Below are 24,870 nucleotides of genomic sequence, written 5' to 3'. Positions count from 1 at the left end.
TAGTTCCGTCCAAAAATGACTGATAAAAACTCTATCCCGGTCAGACACAATGGAAGAGGGGAACCCATGTAGCTTGACGATATCTTTGATGAAAATTTCAGCAATGTCCTTAGCCGTGTAAGGATGAGAAATAGCTATAAAATGTGCATACTTGGTTAACCTGTCCACGACCACTAAAATGGTATCAACCCCTTGGGTTTTAGGCAATCCTCCTATAAAATCCATCGAAATATCAGACCAAGTGTGAGTAGGTATTGGCAAATGTTGTAACAACCCGCCTGGGTTCAAGGTTTGATACTTATTTTGTTGGCAAACTGCACAACTCAATATTTCTTTCTTCATCCCTTCCCAAAATAATAATCCAAAAATTCTCTTGTATGTTCTGAAAAATCCAGAATGCCCACCCAATGCTGAATCATGAAATTCCTTGAGTATTAAAGGAAGTTTAGAGGAATTCTTTGGTATTACCATTCGTCCTTTATAATACAATCTTCCTTTTATTAATTGAAACCCCGGATGTGAATCCTGTTGTTTCAATAAGTCCTGGATGATCCCCCTTAATCTAGTATTAGCTTGAATTTCATCTTCCAACCCGTCGATTCATTAAATTGTACAGTGGAAAGTGCTGAATATTGTAGCTTCCTAGAAAGGGCATTTGTTGCCCTATTTTCACAACCAGGTTTGTACCTTATCTCAAAGTCAAAACCCATTAATTTTGAGATCCATTTCTGCTGCTCCTCCCCCATAATCCTCTGTTCAGCCAAAAATCTCAGACTTTTCTAATCCGTGTGCACCACAAAATGGCTACTCATCAAGTAATGCCTCCATTTCTGAACAGCCAACACTATAGCCATTAATTCTCTCTCATAGGCAGACTTTTGTTGAGCTCTATCAGACAATGATTGACTCATGTAAGCTATGGGTCTGCCTTCCTGCATAAGCACAGCTCCTACTCCCTTGCCAAAGGCATCTGTCTCTATTACAAAAGCTTTCTAAAAATCTGGAATAGCTAAGACAAGTAAAGTGGTCATTGCAACCTTGAGTTGTTCGAAAGCTTGTTGAGCATCATTTCCCCACTTGAAATTGTCCTTCTTGAGCAACTGTGTGAGTGGCCACGCAATCTTGCCATAATTTTTAACAAATCGCTTATAATATCCCGTGAGCCCCAAGAATCCTCTCAACCCTTTTAGATCCTTCGGAACCGGCCACTTTACCATTTCATTAACCTTGTCTGGGTCTGTAGAAACTCCTTTTCCCGAAATCAAGTGTCCCAAATATCTCAACTGTCGCTGCCCAAAATTACATTTCTTGAAATTTCCAAATAAATTATTTTCCCGCAACAATTGAAGCACCCATTTAAGGTGTTGTTGATGGCTTCCCTCATCCGGACTATAAATTAGAATGTCATCGAAGAATACCAACACAAACTTCCTTAAATATGGTTTTAAGACCTTGTTCATGAGAGCTTGAAAAGTAGAAGGGGCATTAGTTAACCCGAATGGCATGACCAAGAATTCGTAGTGTCCCTCATGTGTCCTAAAAGCTGTCTTCGGAATGTCTTCTTCCCTCATTCGAATTTGGTGGTTACCAGATTTTAAGTCCAGTTTGGAAAATAGTATAATTGATCCTACTTCATCCAATAATTCATCAATTACAGGAATGGGAAATTTATCAGGTACTGTCAACTTATTAAGTGCTCTATAATCCACACAGAATCTCCACCCACCATCTTTTTTTCTTACAAGAATAACCGGACTAGAGTAAGGGTTATTACTAGTCTTAATAATCCTTGCATCCAACATCTCACCTACTATCTTTTCAATCTCATTCTTCTGATAATAGGGGTACCTGTAAGGTCTGATATTTGGTATTTGAACACCTTCTTTGAGATTGATTGCATGATCATGCTCTCTTCTTGGCGGAAGCCCTTGTGGGTCCTGAAAAATGTCCTTATACTCCTCTAGGACAGCCTTGATCTCATCAGATAACAGTTGTTGATTTTCCTCTGTATCTTCTAGCTGCTGATATGCAATATAGTAACCTACTCCTTCATCATGTAATGCTTTAATCATGCTCTTCCAGGATACTTGGGCCTTGCTTAGGGAAGGATCTCCCTTTAACACCTTCTTGCCTCATTCATCTCCCCATTTTATGATCATGTTTCAAAATTAGCTTCAATGTCACCAAGGTCTGCCAACCAGTCCATCCCTAATACCACCTCAGTTCCACCCAAATTAAACAGAAAAAAATCTTGTTTAATTTTGACTCCCTGCATCTCAAGTTCAGCTCCTTTACACAGTCCTCTACCCTTCACCTTCTCACCCGTTCCCACCTCCACAGTATAAATAGGGGTATTCTCCACTGGCAGATCCAACTCAGCTACTAATTTTCTAGAAAGAAAGTTGTTGGTTGCTCCACAATCCACCAATATCAGCACTCGTCTTTGGCCAATAGTCCCCCAAGTCTTAAAAGATTTGTGAGAGGTCAGCCCCACCTTACTTTTTAAAGACAATTGAAGTGTCTTGTGCTTCAACTCTGTTTTTTCTTCCTCTTCCTCATCCCCATCCTCCGATTCTTCCTCCCCCCATTCTTCCATCAAAACCAACTGATAATGTTTCAGCTTGCATTCATGTTCAGGTCCCCATTTCTCCCCACATTTAAAACATAACCCCTTTTTGCTCCGTTCTTGCAACTCAGCTTGTGAAAGCATCCTACCCATAGTGATTTGTTTGTCTCCGTTAGGCCCATTTTGTGGTTTGGACTCAACTGGACCCGCACTTCCATAATTGGGCTTCTTAACATACAATTTATTCTTCATAGTATCTACTGCTGCAGTATAGGATCTAGCCATCTTAGTCACCATTGGAGAAATCTCCTTCTCACCCATGCTTACTTTCTCGCTGGAGCCTAACACCTTTTTCTTCAAAGCCCAATTCTTCTCTTCCAATAATAGGGCCCGATCCATGAGTTCAGATAATGAGTCTATGTTGTACAGCTTCAGTTCGGCTTGCAATTCTACGTGGAGCCCGTTTAGAAAAACTCCTTTTAACATCACCCGATCTGCGTTCTTCATAGGTGCTGAAATCATCTCAAATTTTTCCCTATACTCCATTATTGTCCCAGTTTGTTTAATGCTCAACAATGGCCCAAAAGGATTTTGCACTAATTTCGGTTGAAACCTTCGAATCACTGCCTCCTTGAACTGGACCCAACTTGGTAAAGGTGTTTGTTCTTCCCACCAATGGTACCAATTTAATGCCCGGTCCTCTAATGCTACTAACACCGCCCCCATCTTTTCATAGTCATCCATATCGTTCACCTTGAAGTAGCGTTCAACTCTGTTAATCCATCCATAAGCATCATCACCAGCAAATATTGGAATCTCCAATTTTCGCCCTCTGTAATCCCCTTTCGGTGGTCGACTCTCCCTCAACGAATCCCGAGTTCTAGAATAGGGTTCATACTCTCGTGATAAAATAGCTCGACTACCCTGACTCTCTCCCTCCGTGCGTCGTTTCGGAGAACGTCGTTGTCGTGATCGACCCCTCATATCTCCTCGATTTTTTTCCTTCAACAGTTGCTTGATTTCGTCCATTTGGATTTGACTCTCATGCTTCCATTCAAGCATACTTTTCTCTAGATTTTCAATCCGTGACTCCATTGCTGTTCTTGTAGTAACCATCCAAACCCCAAGAATCGTGGGCTCTGAATACCAATTGATAGATACCAGAAATAAGAAAGCACATTAACGCTGAATATTCACTTTTATTATTAAAGGAAAACAGAGTGCATATCCCAAGAAGAGAAATACAAATCTGTAAGCAAGAAATAAAGTATTCCTAGACAATTAGAGAGTGTCTAGTCTCTCCCAATTCCCAGCCAATTTCAGCCCCCCTTCCCCCACTCTCCTTCCACTCCTTATACCCACATAATAGAATTTCTCCTCTCCTAATGTGCCAACTCAGCAGTTTGTTACATGAAATTCTTCTCATTCTCTCTCTTGCCATTTTGATCCCCTACTTTGCCCTTCTTTCTTTGTCTAACATACACCTTAGATATTGTGAGTTTGGGCCTAACTATTTCTAGGTTCCTATCAAAATATAATTGTAACATTTATTCTTCTGTGTAGGAAAACTATCAGTTATTTTGTCTGGCTGATTTGTTAAGACCAAAATTAAGACTTGACCAGAACTATTGATCAAAAGCATTGGAGTCCTGGATAAAGTTCTAAAATAATAACTTATAAGAAAAGGAAATAAATGTATTTTCTTTTCACTCTCACCTACCTCTCCATTAAACTTATGAGAAAACTCTTAGGAAGAATTAGTTTTAACATCTTAGAGAGATTGGCTCAATTATTTATCATATTTTTTGAGTTAACACATACTATATATGGTCGAGTACTCCTTTGCCACATCAGTATTGGTCTCGTCCTAAAAAGATGTAGCGTGAATTACAATTGAATATGTCTTAAGTGTCTGTACCTAAACATGTTCAGCTTCCATGGTATGTGACTACCACTAGGTGGCTTAGCCAACTACTTGTTGATCTATCAAAATTAGACGTACCGAAACTTGTTATCAAAACATGATCAAACACTTACTCAAACAAACGTAAATGGGTTAATGGGTCTAAAACCAAGCCTAAACCCATCTTGATAAGGTTCACAAACAAAATAAATTATATTATAACTACCACTAAAGTATTTTATTTATGTTCTCATTAATTATAAATTTAATAATATATTACGAATAATAATTACTAAGAAAAAAAAAAGTTGAACACTTTAGATATTTAAAACTAGAGACTTTCGAGGAATTGTAAATTTTTTTACAAAATACATCAAGAGTAAATACCAACTATATTGATATAATAACCCCTCCTTTAATTAAAAAAAAATAGGACACAGTTAATTATTTGTCTAAACATAAACCTAAAATGATTTTATTTCCATGCACTAAATGCAACTTGGGATTATTTAAATTAATATTTTAGAAAGGTCGGAATTTGCGTTATCTCAAACTTTGGTATTTTTTCAACTTTATGAAAATTAAAATCATTCCAAGTCCTTCAGCCGTACAAGTAATCGATCTTTACATGTTATGATTATGAATTAGAGATACTCAAGTACTTACATTATTAATAAAATGAAATGAATTATTGACATGCATAAAATAATGTGTTGATTTTAATTTTGTGCTGGCATTGTTTTCAGTCTTTGACCAATATTCGTCAATTATTCTCCATAAAGAAAGAAATCTCTCGAAAATATCACCTCCATGNACATAAGCTTAAAATCAAAGTTCAAAGAAAAAAAACAAAATCAATTCAAATCCCAACGTAATTTCACACTTTCTTAATGAATTATTTTCCAACATGAGCAGACATATCTTCTTCATTTTATACAGCAAGCTTTTACCACAAAACGTGGACACAAACAAAAATCAAAATCAAAATCAAAATAAAATAAAAAAACTCACACGAGGTTGGACGTGCATGATATCAATTCCATGAAGATTAGTATAGATACTCTACAACCCATAAATACTCTATAATTTATTGCAACCCCACAAAAAAAAACATAAACTCACATCTTAAATTCTTTCATGACTTACCAAATCCCACCAATCACTGTGTGACGTCGTTTACAGACTCCCAAGATTGACCAAAATCACGCGAGATTTTGTTAATACCTTACTTAGCTTGGGATCAGAAAAGAAAAAAAAAAGAAAAAAGAAAAAGAAATTCCGTTTGAGATCACAAACCAAATCTTAAGTGATGATGGAGGAGATGGAGACGGTGGATTTTGATATATGCGGTTGTATTCTGTCATAGGTTTGATTGCTTTCAAATTTTGACTCCTAGCCTCCTTATACTTTCCTTGTATTGTCAAATTATAGCTTTCCTTTACTCCTATACTTGTTAGTTCAGATAGCTTTAATCTAGTCTCCTCTCATAATCTTCATGTGAATCTGAATCACTGTCTGTGTCCGCCATATTATCATCTTCATCATTAATCAATTTATCCAAATATTCTTGAGCCCGTTTCAATCTGTCTATGAGAATTCTAGAGAAGAATTCACTGTCAAAAGAAGTTAAGTGACGTTCTTCCATGTCCCAGATACGTTTTGCGTCAGTGACAGCCGTTTCAGTATAATATTTTACCCACCTCTTGTAATGTTGATCCATTTACTGTGAAGCTTTGTCCCCAATTATATATATATATATATATATATATATATATATATATATATATATATATATATATATAACAATGTAAACTGTTTCAGTGATAATTTTAGGGACCGAGAGACTGACCTGACTGACGTGGCTTTCCCGCTTTCTGGCTTTTCTTGGATTTTGACTGCTCGCTTTGCTTTAACCTTGACCGTCCGGTGATACCTGGTACTCCGACGCTGAAGTTAGGCGTGTATTGCAGAAGAACCTCAGTTCTTATTAAAGTGATTCTCAGTACGAGAGAGTTGACAACAGGGTTGCCTCCGACGCTCAAGTTAGGCGTGTATTGCAGAAGAACCTCAGTTCTTATTAAAGTGATTCTTAGTACGAGAGAGTTGACAACAGGGTTGCTGTATGATTATGATGGGAGTAAAGAGTATGCTGAATGTTAGCGTACCTTGTTTGGGGTCCTTAGCCCTTTATTTATAAGCTCTGGATTGATATAAGATTAGTAGATATAAACAGAATAAGATATAAACAAATTTACGTGACATATCTCTGTTTGGATATATTTGATGATATCTCTGTTTGGATATTATTTGATGATATCTCTGTTTGGATATTATTTGATTTTTGGATATTATTTGATGATATCTCTGTTTGGATATCATTCACGTTTGTGATGCGTTGGACCTTGAGCCCAATAAAATTTGATCCAATTTGATAAAGAGCCCAAATTGTTAGGAAGTGTGACCGTTCAGCATAGCCGACCGTCTAAAATATACTACCGTACATAAACTAAATTAATATTAAAAATAAACCACATATTATATAATCAATGATAACATTAATATATATGAAATTAAAATGAAATATCCTTAATCGATTGTCTCATCAATATAATCAATTAACATATTTAGTAATTGTGTTTAACTTTAAAAATTATTTTTTTTCTTATTTTCACCTAAGGGTTTTCATTTTAAACATTATGCGAGAGAATTCTGTGTAACTTTCATTTATATAGTTTATAATTCATCCGATGTAAAATGTCAAAAATTAAACTACATTTTGAATTTTTACATTGAATTACATTTGTTGAATTTCTACTGTGGTAGAGTTGTAAAAAACGTTATTAACCACATAATTTTTAAAATATCTCAATTCTCATGTCAATAATTTTGAAAAGTAAAAATTCTCAAATTAATAATTCTTTGGCTTTATTTTCAAAAAAGAAATCATATAAAATTATTTAACAACTATTTTAAATTTATTCAATTATGATTGTCTATTGATCATTTTGTAAAATGTGACAAAAAAGTGCATAAGATGATACCCTTAGCTCGATTTAACTCATCCCAAGAAAAATAAAAGGAATCTTTCAACTCACTCACATTCACTTAATATCTTTATTTAAATTAGTTTTTAAGTATGAATTCTCTTTTTTAAAATATCTTTTAATTTTAGAAATTAATTATTATTTTAGAATTAAGAAATAAAAAATTGAGATATTGTAAATATTTTATATTATTTACATTTTATAATATATATATATATATATATATATATATATATATATATATATATAATATGGATAAAATAAAATAAAAAATATCTCCATATAACATATCTTTTTTATTTATCCCACTTAAGTTTGTATCAAACAAACTTTTTATATAAAAATGCGAACTAAGGTATCCTATAATAGAATTTAAACGAAATTAATAATAAAAAAAAGATATATTAATAATATATATATTTATATGTTTAATTTAGATCAGTCATAAATAGCTAAAAGATTGGTAGAAAATGTTAGCTACCCACTAGTTTAATAATCAAATATATAGAAATCAATTTAACAACCAATTATATTGAACCAATTTAGCCATTACTTATATTATAATCTCTCGTAGTGATCTCATGGTTCTTTTATGGTTTAAATCTCTTTTTGTCCCTAAGTTAGTTATGAGATGATGTTCAATTTAGTCTCTGCTCTTAAAAATGTAAATCTTTGATTCCTAAGTTATAAAAAATGTATCAAATGAGTCCTTTCTTGACTTTGAAATACTGTTTTTGGTTGTTTATTAACAATTGCTATATCTTTAGATTGCTCTGATTTGTTTCTAAAGTACTGTTATTATTAAGAAACAAATCAGAGCAATCTAAAGATATAACAGTTCTTAATAAACAACCAAAAACAGTATTTCAAGTCAAAAAATGACTCATTTGATACATCTTTTATAACTTAGGAATCAAAGGTTTACATTTTTAAGAACAGAGACTAAACTGAAACATGTGCTGCTTATAACTTAGGGATAAAAAATGTTTAAACCTTCTTTTATTGTTAATGCATGTATATGTTTTGTAAGACCAACAAAATAAAAAAATTCTTTTTTTTTAATTTTTAATATTAAATATTTATTTATGATATTTATTGGGTGATAGAGTGTATGAAAGTTAATTAATAATTATTTTATTTTAATTTGTAAAATGGATTAAATAAGGTTTATATTTTAATTGTTGCATTATAATTTCAGTACTTACGTGAATTTTGTTTCTTTTATCTTGTGCAAAGCTTTCGGAGGTGGGTCAGCCCTTTGATTTTAGAAATTATGTATTTGCTATTTTATGGAAAAGGAAAGAGAAATTTTCTCTTTAATTATTATTTTGGTTTGATATGCATTTAATGCGTCAGGGAATGAATTTCCCTTTAAAGTAACTTTCTTTGCATGTTTTATTTTTTTATCTCTTTGACCTTTTGACTGAAAAAAAAATGCATAGATTATTATATGTATGGTTGTTTTATATTATATTAGTTATTTTAGAAAAGAGAAAGAAGTTTAGGTAGGTTGTTTCTTTTATTTTTTGCGTTTATTATTATTTTATTTGTTTCATTAGGTTCTTTTATTTAGTGAGAAACCGGGAGACGTTAAGAGAGAAGCAGTATCCAACAAAGTGAGAGCAATTCTTTGGAAGCGAAGACAAAGGGAATAATTTAGAATTGGATAATGATATTTTAATAATTTTTTTTTAATAATTTTTTGATAACAGAATATGTGTTACAATTCAATTGGTTTGTTTGAATTTATTTTAAATAATATTTGAAACGAACCAATCATAAATTGTTACATATGGATTATCAAAAAAGAGTTGTTAAAGAGACTCTTTCTCTTAAAATTATGTTGTGTATGATGTTTTATGTTATTTCTTATTATAGATTGTGTTATATGTGGGTGGTGTTGTTCCAAATATTTGATTTAATTAACATGGACATTTGGGGATCCTTTTCCAAAGCTTTCATTCATGATCACAAATATTTTCTAACTATTGTTGATGATTATAGTAGATACACTTGGGTTGTTTTACTAAAATCAAAAGCGAAAGTTCATTCGAATGTTCAAAATTTTATTGCTCTCGTTGAAAATCAATTTTGAAACAAAGGTTAATTGTATTAGATTAGACAATGGTCCAGAATTTTTCTTAAAGGATTTTTTTCATCAAAAGGAATTTTGCATCAAACAAGTTGTGTTGCCACTCCACAACAAAATGCAAGAGTTGAAAGAAAACACCAACACATTCTCAATGTTGCCAGAGCACTCATTTTTGAATCACATGTGTCAATTCATTTTTGGTCCTATGCCATCAAACATGTTGTCTATCTCATTAATCATGTTCCTTCTCTTGTAATTCAAAATAAAACTCCTTATGAGTCATTACACAAACAACAACCAGATTTTTCCATGATTAAAATTTTTGGTTGTTTATGTTATCCATCCATACACACATCGTAAAAAATTTGACCCGCGTTCTAGACGTGGTGTGTTCTTAGGTTTTTAAAATGGCACAAAAGGTTATGTTATTTTGGATTTGGATATAAAAGTAATTTTTATTTCTAGAAATGTGTTTTTTCATGAAATGATTTCATCTTGCTCTAGATAAAGAGCCCAATCCATCCTTGTCTCGTCCCAGCCCCAATCCACCCAATCCATCCTTGTCTTATCCTAGCCCAACTTGGTCTTCATCAGACACTGATTCCTACTCACCCATTATCACCCAAGAGTCAAAACCAACATTGTGCAGCCCACATTCCTCTACAAAAAGTGTTTCAGCCCCAAATTCCCCTCTCATGACCGAGTCCCACAATTCGTCCAAGCTCGAGCCCAATTTGCCCTTCTCCTTTCCATTTGGTTCATCCTTCCGCAACGCAACCATGTCGCAGCACAACGAATCGGACCAAACAACGCCCCTTCTTCGTCGCTCAACTCACCCACATAACACTCTACCTCACCTTGTTTATTATGTCTGCAATTTTACGCCAACACAATCATCCATAAAATGTTTACATCCATTGGAATCTGTTCTTAGCTACACCTCTGTGTCTCTTTCTCATTGTCACTACCTCATGTCATTGTCTTCTGAACAAGAACCTACTAATTATCAGGAACTCATAAAGCAACCTTGCTGGAAAGAGGCTATGAAAAGTGCAATAGAGGCCCTAGTGTTGAATAAGACTTGGGATGATCCATACAAAACTTATATACGGATATATCCGTATATAACTGTAGCTACAACCACTTTATATACGGATTTTTTACCGTATGTAATCCGTATATAACCACATTTTATATACGGATTTTGAAGGTTATATACAGATTTTGGTCGTATGTAATTGCCATTTTTCTTGTAGTGCGATTGGGTTCAAGTGGGTGTACAAAATCAAACGACGACCAGATGGGACTTTGGAACGCTACAAAGCCCAACATGTAGCGAAATGTTTCACATAGATTGAAGGTATCGATTATTTTGAAACTTTCTCTCTCATTGTAAAGATGGCAACCATACGACTTGTTCTTGCTTTGGCTTCTATCAATAGATGGCATCTTCAATAGCTCGACGTCAGTAATGTGTTACTACACGGTGAACTTTCTTAAGATGTCTACATGGTTGTTCCTCCCGGTGTCATGGGTCACCGCAGTTCACAGTGTTGCAAATTAAAGAAATCTCTCTACGGTCTAAAACAAGCGAGCAAGAAATGGTATGAAAAGTTGTCTCTCTTACTCTTATCTTGTGGATATAAACAAGCTCATGTTATCATAACCTTTTCCTTAAATCTTATGCATCTAATTTTACTGCTCTGATCATATACGTGGATGACATTGTTTTAACTGGGAATTATGTGCATGAGATTGTCCACATTAAGCATATATTACATTCACATTTTCATATAAAAGATCTTGGTCTTTTGCAATATATCCTGGGTATAAAGGTTTCTCATTCAGATGTAAGAATCTCCTTGTGTCAATGGAGATACTGTTTAGATCTCCTCAAGGATTCTGATATGACAAGATCCAAACCATGTTCCACACCCATGAACAATGCCCTTCGTTTGCATCAAGATTCCATTAAACCTCTTGTTGATCCACTTTCGTATATTGAAGACTTGTTGGTCATTTATTGTATCTTACAAGCACACGTCCTGATATCACTTTCCTCACACAACAACTAAGTAAATTCATGGGTAATCCTACTTAGATGCATCTTCAGGCCGCCATGAGGGTCCTTCATTATCTCAAAAGTAGCCCTGAAAAAGGTCTAATGTTCAGGCGTGATTCTCTTATCCAAGTTCTATGTTTTACTGACATGAATTAGGCAACCTATGTTGATTCAAGAAAGTCTGTTATAGGGTATTGTTTCTTTCTTAGAAATTCCTTAATTTCTTGGAAGACAAAGAAGAAAAACATTGTATCCCACTCATCATCTGAAGCTGAATATCGAGCCCTTGCTTCAGCCACTTGTGAGTTACAATGGTTGAATTTTCTGCTTAAAGATCTAAAAATCCCTTATTCCAAACAAGTTGTCTTGTACTGTGACAATCAAAGAACACTGCATATTACAGCAAATCCCATTTTCCATGAGTGGACAAAACATCTGGACATTGATGAACACCTCGTTTGTGAGAAACTACAAGCTGGCTTGATGCGATTAATTCTTGTGTCATCCTCGAACCAGCTAGCAGACATCTTCACAAAAGCTCTTCCTCCAAAGTTGTTCAACTTAAACTTATCCAAGTTGGAGTTAATCAACATCTTCCTACCTCCAACTTGTGGGGGGTTAACAGATAAAGAGTCCAATCCATCCCAAAAACAACATTGTGCAGTAGTAGAAATAGGCCACAATGAACACTCTGCTACCTCATATTTTTGCATTACAGAAATATATGAATAATAACTGTAAATAGCTAGCATTCTTCTAGAATATGATGAGTTATGTAGTGGTTATTCTCTTGTACTATTTTCTGATTTCATTCTTATCCACATGTTGTAGCAATATATATGATGTACATTTCTTTCATCAATTAATAACTGAATTCATTCCAATATCCTCTCTTTCTTTCCTTTCGGTCTTTCCCTTTTATCTTTGCTTTTCATTTTGTCTCTATTTTTTTCCTATGAAGTATATACATGTGCAGTTGCACTATACAATTATTTTGGCCATTTGTGGTCTCATTTATGGTTTTTTTTCTTTTGAATCTATTTCATTCAAGAGCTGTTGCAATTTATAATGTTGTATCTTGTAATAAATTTTAATTAGTAAGACTTTTCCTAGTTATTCCATGATGGTGCTAAGTTTCAATTTTTTATTTCGTATTCATGTAAAGTTTACCTAGCTTATGCTCTTATTGATTGCTCGATGAATATTGTTTGATGCATCTATCTGAGACTGTCTTGTACGAATCATAAATGTCTATTTTAAGTTTGAAACACATGTGCCACATGTTATGTATTATGTTAGAGTGCATGATGTGATTCATAGAGTTTTTAATAATCGGTTTTTATATATATATATATAGGCACCATGTGAGTAATCAAATATAGATGAGGATATGTTCGTGGATGACATTCCATCACCATGGAGCATATATTTATAGTGTTAAACCTTTAGCATAAGGAAGGAGTATAAAACTCACCCATGAGTTGCAACTGGATATAGTAAGGGATATCATTTCAAATAAAGACATTTCCAATGGTGGGAAAACATTGGATCTAAGACTATATTTGAGATTGAACCTTGTAGAAGAAGAAGCCACGAGCTAAACAATTATGGTTTATATATATATATATATATATATATATATATATATATATATATATATATATATATATATATAGGCACCACGTGAGAAATCATGTAGAGTTTACCGTGTAGCTTCAAACAATTATGAGACAATTAAGAATGCGAAGCTTCAATTAACAATTAAGAATAGAACATTCCAAAATTCATAGCTCAAACCTTCCCTTATAAATCCCTATATTACACTTTAGCAAAGTGAAAAAATTCGCCACGAGCTAAACCTCTAGCTTTCTAGTGACATTGTTTAGGTCATCAACATTAACTCGTGTGTTTCTAATTGGCCAAGTTGTTTTCGATCATAATAGATTTTTTAATCAATCTTGCTATGTTCCTAAAACATTATGTACATTTTTGTATATTTATACTGTAATTATCAATAAATGTATTTTGTTTTAAATCATCAATAAAATTAATTTTAATAAATTTTTGTCTATTTGACAATTTTATATATTTTATTTATTTCTTATTATGAAAAATAAATTTAATTAAATTAAGAAACTATGAATGTATAATGGTAATTATAAATAAAGGAGGTTACAAACCTCCTCAAAATAATAATGTCATTAATAGAAGAGGTTAACACCCTCTACAGAAAAACCTCTCCAATAACTTTGATGTCGAGGTTCATAAAAAACTTCTGCAAATCGTTTATAATGACTTTAACCTTGAAAGTCTGAAAACCCTCGGAAAGTAATGTGCGAAGGGTAAAAACCACTGCAAATTAAAAAAAAAGAAAAAAAAAACTCAACTAATTAACATTTTTTTTTTGTAGTGGTATACATAAATAGAAAGTAAGGTAGTTACATATATTCATTATGACATTTAATACAATTTGTACTTAAGCATCAGAGTGTCTATTTAAGCATCAAAATGTCTACTTAAGCATCAAAGTGACTTCTACATATACACCTGTCAAAAGACCAATTGGTTAAGGAACTAAAGGCTAAAATAACTTAAAAAACTAAAATAATGAAAAAATAAGAGTGTCCAACCAATCATGTAAAGATAACATAGATTAATAACTTTTTTAATTCACTTTTGTATTGTATTATTAAGTATTATTATATGTAAAGATTGGTTAGACAAATTATGAAATGATTTGGTTATTAGTAGCAAATACTAATGTGTACTCACTATTATTATTATAAAATGATTTGGTTATTAGTAGCAAATAGTGATATGTACTTAAATATCAGAGTGTCTATTTAAGTATTAAAGTGTCTAGTTAAGCATCAGAGTGTTTTTTACATATACACCTATGAAAATACGATCAAGGAACTAAAGGTTAAAATAACTTAAAAGACTAAAATAATTGAAAAATGAGAGTGTCCGACCAATCATGTAAAAGTAATATAGATTAATAACTTTTTTAATTCACATTTGTATTGTTTTATTGACGTATTATTATATGTAAAGATTGGTTAGACAAATTATAAAATGATTTGGTTATTTGTAGCAAATAGTGATGTGTACTCACTATTAGAAAAGAAATGTTATGAAGGGAAAATTTGTATGATTAAAAACGGGATGAACTATTTTTAAACAAAATTATATGATTGTATGAAAATAACATTTTGTTATAATTTCATACCGAAAGCACATGTACACACTTGGAATATAGAGTCTTTGAAATATTTATATAATTGTTTTTGTCATAATTTAAACTATGCAACTTATCTTTTTATAACATTATATTTTTTATGATATTATTGTGTAATGGGTAAGTTAGGAAATATCTTTCACTAAAGATTGGAAGGTTAGAGGGTGAACGATTCTACTACAAAGAAACTCCATATTTTCTCCTTTAATTTGCATAAAACGTGTCAGAGAAGTATACTTTAATATATAAACAAGAGTACAAAAATAGAAGACAATAACTACAATCCATTTTTACATCAAACTGAAATGTANTGGTTTGGAACTCAAATTACCATTGCAACTTNTTTCTTTTGTTAATTATTTTTTTTATTACTTTTATTTGATCATGAATTGGATAAAAAATATGCCTTTAGTAATTAAATATGAGATAACAAATCTGAAATATGAATGTAACAAAATTTTAGGAAGATGAGAGATTCCAAACAATATAGTCAGATGAGAGGATGAATCGACATAAAATTAGAACAATATGAAATTAATCACAAATTGAATTTGCAACCAAGGAACTATGGACAAATCATTTAATATTTTATAATATATAGTATTAAAATAGTTTTGTTGGAACAGTGAGAATAGGATGAAAATAGCAAATAATCACTATTTTTTAATCAACACACAAATGTTAGTGCTTATATTTTGATGTTAATCATGTTGATGTTGTTGGAAGCTATCATGAAGAAGTGATGATACGGTTGAATTAGATTTGACCCATTCACATCTATGCATTTGTCACCATCTAAATGAAAAGGTGATTAAAATCAGGGAAAAAGAAACCATGATTAAAATGTAAAAGTTAATAGTATGCCTAGATTAGAAATAAATCTTGGAAAGTGATTTAATATTAGCTCAGATAAATTAATTAATGTTGTAAATAGTCTTTGGATGAACCGGAATTATTTGAATTATGATCAACCAGTTGAATAATGGATACAAATATATAAGTTTACAAATTTTGCAAAGGTAAAAAAGGACAAATTCCATTTATTACTAATTACCAAAAATACCATTAATTATTAGGGCAAAACTAATTCACAAAACTAATTACCAAAAAGACCTGTACTCATTTTCATATATTAAAGAGTGAAAAAGTGTTTTTATTATTGTAAAAAAACAAAAGCCTTCATATATTAATGCATGGAACTATTAGTGTTGGATCTACATTTTGGGAATATGAGTGGAAACATTAACAAGAATATTTCTACTGGAACATCTCACGAAATAGTTCAACTTTTATAATTTGATTGAGAATTATGTGGTTCAGTATCTATACTTCAAATCAAATCTACCATCTAACTAAGACCTTGTCAATCCTAGATGTATATCATGCGGAGCGGAAATTTTAGAATAACTGTAGTGGGTAGCACATGTTGCAGATATTGACTCAAGAATCAAGATATTATGAGTTAACTTTTTACATCCCAAAANGAAAGCAATTCGAGTAGCAGGGCAATAATAGCACGCTGTCTTCCACGGCTATGGGCTGCCTGAAAGGATTTAACTGAACCTACATAATAGTGTAATGAATTATTAAAAGATTATGCCAACGATAAACAAGTTTAAAATAACCACTTTTCCCTATCCTTGTATAAAAGGAGCTACAGTTTTTATCTATAGGTCTTTACAAATACAACATTGGTCCCTGCTAAGCAGATAGAAACTAAAACCTTAGAAACACATTAACAACAAAAACCAATTGGTACATTAACAAGAACAGATACCTAAATGCATGTCAACTAGGACTAAATGCTTAATTTAGCTTCAAAACAATTATTTTCTAAGTCAGCAAAATATGAATACAAAGCTTACTGGCAATTTAGGAGGACGGTCAGACACAGTCTTAATACAACTTGCTGCAAGATGGCATGCTTCCTCGCAATAATCAGTAAAAACAGCTGGGACGCCAATCTTTTCAATTAACTCCTGAATTTTTTGCAATAAACAAAGAAAATGAAGAAAAACATGCTGTAAACGTCCAACACTGTTAACTACCTTTTCAAAGGTAGTCTAAAAATAAAAATTAAACTAACGCCTAAATCTAGGATAAGCACAAGGTGGGAGACATACAATACATGGTAACCAACTGGAATAAGCAGCAATGCCACCATTTGGAGCAATTATTAGGTGAGGAAAGGAATCCTGTAAGTGAAACATTAGTTACAGTAAATTGTAGATATGAGATTGTGCACAANAAATTAAATCAAGCAAGATTACTTTAAATGACTATAACATACTAGATCCCTTTCAAATGTTGCAACATACCTTAACAATATCTCTATATCGGTCATGATATAATCCTCGCCAAAGCTGCAATGTCACTGCTGAACCAGACTCTGTTCCAGGATATGTATTTTTAATTGCTATTTTGCACTCACACTCATCTTCATTGCAACAAGCATACTTTGAAATTTGAATTTTCTCACCATCCCTGTTCATTGGGAAGCAACAAGGACAGATATTTAAACCAAATAGGATCAGTATCAGATGATAATTCAATGACTTNTGAGAATGGATCANACCTTTGAGGAGGAATTGCAGGTCCAACAAGTTCTATATGAACATGAAAACCAGGGAAGAGTGCCAGTAATTCTCCAAACACAACAAGTTGTAGCAACTCTTTCTCAGGTCCTTCCGTATATAATAACGAAGCCAAAGTTATACGTTGAGAAATCAATAGTAAGAAAATACATAACCAAGCCNTTTTAAACAAAACATTTGTGTCTTTCAAATTTTAACATTTTATTCATGATCAATAAAAGATAAAACTGATAACTATGAGTACAAAACAGTTGCATAACTAATCTTGAGTAGTGTGAGGAAGTTTAAACAAACTTTTAACACCATAAAGAAACCTGAAAACTGCATTTCACTTGTAAACAAAAACAAAAGAAAAAAGGCTTATAAAAGCCCAAGTTTTTCGTTAGTTGATAGATGAATGCTTACATTTGCTTTTACATCTTTAGTAGAAATATAGAACTGCATGCATTATGTCTAATAAAGGAGAAGTAGCATATATGGTCATAACTCATCAAACAACACTAGGTTATTTCCCATGTAAGTGAAAACATGACAGCTTGGAAAATCTATAGTGGCTATCTGAGGGCATTTAACCCAAAGTCAGCAATAAAATATCAGTGGTACCTACACAGTCTATATGGCAAAAAAAGTAAGCTGATTTTGACTTAAACATGTATTTAAGGGTATTTATCAAGTTAAAGTGCAATCATTTCAGAAATTCTCAACGGAAAACCCCCATCCAACCCGAGTTTTTCTCATTTGAGAAATTTTCTTATAGCAAAGCAAACCTTTTTTGTTTTCTTGTTTTTGGAAATAAAATAAAGAAATGTAAAAAAGCTACAAATGAGCAATAAACTCCATGGTTGAATCTTTTACTTTGAGGAGCTTCTATGAGAGTAAACAAACATCATTATATCATTTTCTTTCTTACGGTATCTTTTCTAAAATTTTAACTGAATATAAATATCCCTTGGCCATTAGATACATTCATTATACTAAATATGTATATAATGGTCATAGTATTTTAGAGAAAAATCACACAATTCAAGTCCCATTCCTAACATATAGCATAAAAGATAACTAATGAAAAATACTCCAAATTTGAAATTAAAATGTTTAGGAAAATTTATGGGTGATGATATACCAAGGTAATGTATGTACAACTTTTCATTGATTTCAGGATTCAAGGCTGTAATTCCAACAAGACGAGCAGCATGATATATTGTAAGTGGCTGAAAAAGAGGCAACCCTTTAATTCTGTAAAAACCATATAAATAAAAGAAAATGTAATGAGTAAATACATGTAACAAGTCTATTCTTATAGTATTGGAGGCAGTAAATTTAGTAGTCCGTTCTTTCTATCAGAGTAAGCAATGGGACAAAGATCCATTCCCCTACAGATTTTACAGGTGAAAGCAAACATTTTATTGTAGGTGGAATCTGAGAAGGTAGCGGGAGGATTAAGCCTCCCACACCCTTGTATTTTGACTGCAAACAAAATAAGAGCCAAAACCAACTGCGCACACCATTACTGCTTAGAAACAAAATAAGATAACAGATTCCTAGTCAAAAAATTGAAACGAGTATAAAAGTATAGAATTTCCTTAAGCTAATTGTGACAAAAATTTACACAACCGTACCCAATGAAGAAGCAAAGCAACAGGCGAGTCTAGTGGGATGCTTCTCCACTTATAGTAGTCTCTCCAACTATGCAATTGCTCTAATCCCAGAGAGTTTGGCCCTGACCAGTTATACAGTGCATATATTTCTAAATCTAATTAAAAAAAGAGGAAAGGGAAGTGGAAGAAGAGGAAGCTTGAGAAACAAACTTACCACATGGACATAAAACACTTGGGAGATCCCAACCATTATTTAAACTGCAAAAACTAAAATTCAAAACCTGAAGTGAAAAGGTTACTAAATTATAATCACAAGTTGGAACATTCTTCAACTCCAAAAGGAACTCATCAATGATATAAATTGAAATTTAATTCAAGAAGTTTCAGAATATGAAGGAAACAAGAGGAAACCCTAAACAATCAAATGAAGCAGATGACGCCCCACAACTGCATTCATGCATCCACATTCCCACTTTATGAAGACCTCTGTTGCTCAAAAATGAACATCTACCTTCGTGCTTCACACAAACCTATTAAAACTACAACATCGATTAAAAAACAAACATTTAAAAATAAATGAGAAATCCTACTGTTCCGAAACGCGGTATTGAGAAGGAATAACATGAGAGGTGACCTGAAACGTGGCTTCGCGAGAGAAAGTGAAGGGAAAATCGTTGAGGACTTCAACACTCTTCATCTGTTGTTGCAACCTATCACACTCGTGTTTGTGACGACTCCAGTGTGCAATCTAAGCGGCCAAATACGAAAGCAGTGAAGCTATGTATGAATTTACGACGCAGTTTACAACCTAATGGCAAACATAAGAAAAAGAAGTTGATGCAAACCTGGTGAGAAAGAGAGCAATAAGCGACGGCTTCGCAGCGAGTGCACAGACGCGTGGCGGCACCGCCGCACCGTTTTCCGCTCCCTTTCGCTGCGCACTCCATCCCGTTCAAATCAATTTTTTTTTTTAACTTAAGAAATTCTCAATTATTTAATTTATTCTCTGCTTCAATACTAATTATTATTGATGTCAAATAAAATAATTAACATGAATTAATCATACTAGTGTTTTTCAATTTCAAATCATTTTAAACTGTTCTTGCTATATTTTATTCTAGTTTGAAAATACCATATAACAGAAAAAATGAGTTTTAAAAGAAAATATGAAATAGATAATGATATTTAGACAACATTTTTTTGACAACATTTGATCATTAATTACGTGTTATTCTGTGATTGGTCCCAAATTGTTCCACATCAATGTTTATGATTATTATTATTGATTGTGAAGTAATTTAGGACTAATCACATAATTACAGATAATCAATATCCAAATATTGTAAAAAAAAAATGTTGTGTAAATATCATTATCCATATGAAATAAACGGTAAATATTAAAAATATCACAAGTTTTAATTTTATTTTGAAGTGAAAGATAAATATTTCCCGATAAATAATTATTTATGAATTAATAACATCTTACCAGTCAAGGTAAACTATATAAAAGCATGCACCCCTCAGGTGATTAACACATATCTGCAAATTAAAGTGACATAAAACTTCATCAAATCTCTTTTACATTTAACCTCTTCTTTTTCAATTTCTAACAATATTCTGAAGTCTCTTAATAAAGCGTAAGGTATGAGAAATACAATTTGGCTGATTTCCATTTTTGCACCCATATTTCCTCTTGCGTTTCATGGGGGTGTAAAAAGCAAAATTGGCATTGGACATGTACTTTCGAGTTTTGATTGTGTAAAGTTCCATATATAAAAGTATATTATCTAGGTTTAATGTGCATGTAAATTAGGTCTTCTTATTTTTAAAGAATTAAATTGAGTTTTTTTTTTTTTTTATGTAAAATTGAATTAATTATGATTTGTCGTTAATTATTATAAATGACGTTAAATTTGTTGTTATTTATTTTAAATAAGAATGAAAAACAATTTGTATTTCATTAAATCCCTCAATCTGAAGGTGAAAATCCCTCGTTAAATCCCTAACTCAAAATCCCTAAGATTGCTTTGATTCTGATATCCTTGTCGCCATGGACGAGGCTATCGCTGATGGAGTTCGCGTGATTTCGCTCTCCGTTAGCGCATCAGGGTACTCGTCGCAGTATTTCCGTGATTCAATCGCTTTGGGAGCTTTCGGCGCTACTCGTCACAATGTCCTGGTTTCGTGTCTCGCTGGGAACTCAGGACTTGGTCCCTCCATTGCTATGAACATTGCACCATCTCTGCTGCCTTCTAAAGTGCAGGGGAAGATTGTTGTTTGCGACAGGGTGGGAATGCTAGGGTTGAGAAGGGGAGTGCAGTGAAGCTTGCCAGTGGGTTGGGAATGATTTTGACTAACCCTGCCGAGAATGATGAAGAGCCTCTTGTCGATGCACATCTTTTGCCAGCTACCATTGTGGGTCAAATTGCAGGGGATGCGATCAAGGAGTATATAAGGTTGACTCAATACCAACTACGACTATTGAGTTTAAAGGAACTGTAATTGAGGGTTCTCCTTCTGCTAGTCAAGTTGCTTCATTTTCTTCTCCCATAACCTTCTCCCATTGATAACTAAAAACAACCAAACTAACTTTATTTTCTCCAATTTTCCCTAATTTCCCCTAATTTCGCACACACTTAAAATCTGACCACAAAATCTCAAATTTAACTCTAATACGTTTTAATTTTATATCCAAAAATAAATACAATGTTTCTGTTTTTATTAAATATAACTTATTTTACACTTATTATTAATTGCTAGTTTAACATGTCATCAAATACCAATTAATAAAAACATTATAATTGACTCAATTTTACAAGAAGAAAAAAGACTTAATTCTTTTAAAATATAAAAACTTAATTGACACATATACAAAATGATTAAACTTATTATCTAATAAACACATATATCAAGGTTTTTTCTCCACCTTCGTGCACTTCTTCCTGTACTTTCAATAAATCAAAACATCCTTCAATAAAATTAAGAAAAATAATAAAAATAATTTTAAAAATATTTTTTTTTTTGAAATCCTTTACATTGTTAAGAAATTTAATAGATTTCAAAATTTATTTAAAATTATTTTTTCATCTTTTTAATTTCATTTTGTTGTATTTTTCTTTTTAATTGTACGGTAATAAATATATTTTATTTTTTAATTTAATAAAATATTTTAAAATATTAACATATATCAAATTAAATTAAAAGATTAATTTAAAAAAAAATATTTATTAATTTTTAAATTAAAAAACAAATTTCAAAAGAACATATTAAATAAATTTCAAAATGTAAATATATGGAAGACTTTCAACAGATTTTAAAATTCGTTTAAGTCTTAAAAGAAATTAACAAATTTTGAAATCTGTTTAAGTTTTCAACAAATTTTAAAATCTATTAAAATATTTTTTGAAGACTTCAATATATTTTGAAATTTGTTGAATATTTAAATAAATTTCAAAATTTGTCTATGTCTTTAATAAATTTCGAAATCTATTAAAATTATTAAATAAATTTCAAAGTTTATTAAATACTTCCACGAATTTCAAAATCCATCAAAGGTATGAATGAATTTTAAAATATATTTCAACTCTTCGAAAAATCTTTCAATGGACTTTAAAATCTGTTGAAACACAAAAAATTGGGAGTGTAGAGTTTTATGAGTTGTGAAGAGAGAAAAACTTAAAAAAAATTACTTTATTTTGAGTGTAGAGCGTAGAGTTTTACACTGTAATGATTTTATTTTGAACAATTTTTCTGCTATATCTGTTTCCTTTAATTTTCTTATTTTAGAGTATCAGATTTTGTCATTAAACTGGCTTCGAACTGGATTAAATTGTGTAAGTCTGGTCTTGAGCAAACTGGTTAAAATGTGAAATATTGCATGGAAAGGACAATCCTGAGTTGAAGGTTTTGACTATGCTACAAAAACTATATTTGACTAGATGAATGCATATCCAGATTATTTATGACTTTAAGGAAATTTTAGAAAATTTTTAAAAAGTAAGTAGAACTCTGAACCTTCTCAAAAGGACATTTTTCTTAAACCTTCAGTTTAATCTAAGATTAATCAATGAATCTATTTTAGGAGATAAAGCTCTATTATTTTCTTTCGGTTTATAAGATTCAAATCCAAATTCTTATTTAAGTTGACTCGCCAATTGAACTAAAAAGGACACTTTTAAAGAGAATAATTGTGTTTGGAAAGCCATTCAACTCAAGTTTAATAAAAAAAATTAGACATTTTGTGGCAGAAACTCAGAGGAAGATCGGACCAGAATTGGTTTACAAATGAACTGAATGTAAATAGAAACACAAACAAGTTTTGTAGGATAGGATTTATGTGTGATCTAGTATAATGGGATAGCATTCTAGAATCCTTGTAATTGATCCTGTTTGGTGAGCATAAATATTGATGTTAAAAGACCATCTCACAATCAGATATTAAATTTTATAGGAAATAAGTTTAACATAAAATAAATAACGATACATGTAGACAATTGATGTTAATGGAATTCTTTTTCTTGTTAANGAGATGCAGATGGAGATGATTCAGAAGGAGATGAAGATGATTCAGAAGGATATGGAGATGAAGGATTGTCATATAAACGGTTGTATTTTGTTGCATATTTGATTGCTTTCATATTTGCAATTGTAGTCTACACGTACTCATCTATCATTATCTATTGAAGGCTCGTCAATCACTAGTACAAAAATCATATTTTATGACGTACAAAAACAAACTATTATGTACAAAAACGAGATATGACGTACATAGTTTTGTATGTTATAATAGGTCTACACATTCATTTTATGACGTAGCAAAAGTTTACGTAACATATATTTGGGAATGATGTAACATATATTACGTACATAGTTTACGTAAACAATATATGTTACGTAAACTTTTGCTACGTGTAGACATATTATAACATATAAAATTATGTACGTCATAGCTCGTTTTTGTACGTCATAAAATATGATTTTTGTACTAGTGAATGTTTTTTCGCTTACTNTGTAAGGTAACCTTATTTTTGCTGATGAAAAAGATCTTTGGTCGACAATGTCCTCAATTCATCTTCATCTTCATCTGTGCTATTTGTGTCTAACATATCTTCTAAATCATCATCATCCATCAGTTTATATAAATATTCCTGAACATTTTTCAGTGTATTTATGAGAGGTCTAGAAAACCTCTGATCATTGTTAAGACTAAGACTTAAGCCACGCTCTTCCATCCTAATGATAAAATCTAAATCACTTCTAGCTTTCTCATTCCAATATAGTGCATGCTCTTTGTAATGATTATCCATGTTTTATCCAAATAAATATTTTTCTTTCTTTTAGTCTTGATTTTGAATTTCAATATATAAATAACAAAGAAAATGAATATGACATGTTTAACCAAATGAAAGTAGGTAGAATTCACACTATTCATGTTCTGTATAAATTCACACTATTCAAGTTTTGTATAAATTCACACTATTCATGTTCTGTATATATTATTTTTTTGAAATTTGAAATTGTTTATTTGAGTAATATAGTATTATATTAAAAACTTATTGTGTGTTTCNTTGTCTAATTATGGATTTGTTATTATGGATTTGTTGTGCATTGACTCAGTGATTGAAATTAATTTTGTTACGTTTCNTTTTTGTTTCAAAAGAAGAATCTTATACATAAGATCCGGTGTACTATTACATAAGAATCTCAAAGATCCAACAACCAGCTGCTTGTACAATGTTGCATCTACGCTTTCCTCGTCTTCAACAAAACTTAG

The 24,870-nt window shown here is 31.8% G+C and overlaps 1 protein-coding gene across 2 annotated transcripts; it reads right to left on the bottom strand.

Moving 5' to 3' along the window:
• Nucleotides 1-16,165: 16,165 nt before the first annotated feature.
• LOC106754563 (zinc finger MYND domain-containing protein 15-like) lies at nt 16,166-20,066 on the bottom strand. 2 transcript variants are annotated; one of them, XM_014636595.2, is made up of 11 exons: nt 19,943-20,066; nt 19,732-19,845; nt 19,509-19,627; nt 19,312-19,364; nt 19,119-19,219; nt 18,623-18,710; nt 17,481-17,589; nt 17,224-17,389; nt 17,029-17,100; nt 16,771-16,884; nt 16,166-16,468 (listed from the first exon to the last, which is right to left on the bottom strand). In XM_014636595.2, the coding sequence occupies exons 1-11, from the start codon at nt 20,042-20,044 to the stop codon at nt 16,376-16,378; spliced, it is 1,131 nt and encodes a 376-aa protein (XP_014492081.1). In that variant the 5' UTR covers nt 20,045-20,066; the 3' UTR covers nt 16,166-16,375. The 2 variants fall into 2 exon arrangements, with proteins under 2 accessions (XP_014492081.1, XP_014492082.1); XM_014636596.2 differs by having other exon boundaries at nt 19,312-19,355.
• Nucleotides 20,067-24,870: the final 4,804 nt, after the last annotated feature.

This window comes from Vigna radiata, unplaced genomic scaffold (assembly GCF_000741045.1).
Source record: "Vigna radiata var. radiata cultivar VC1973A unplaced genomic scaffold, Vradiata_ver6 scaffold_445, whole genome shotgun sequence".
NCBI classification, from domain to species: domain Eukaryota; kingdom Viridiplantae; phylum Streptophyta; class Magnoliopsida; order Fabales; family Fabaceae; genus Vigna; species Vigna radiata.
The sequence above is the reverse complement of the archived record's forward strand: the minus strand, read 5'-3'. Positions and strand labels throughout refer to the sequence as shown.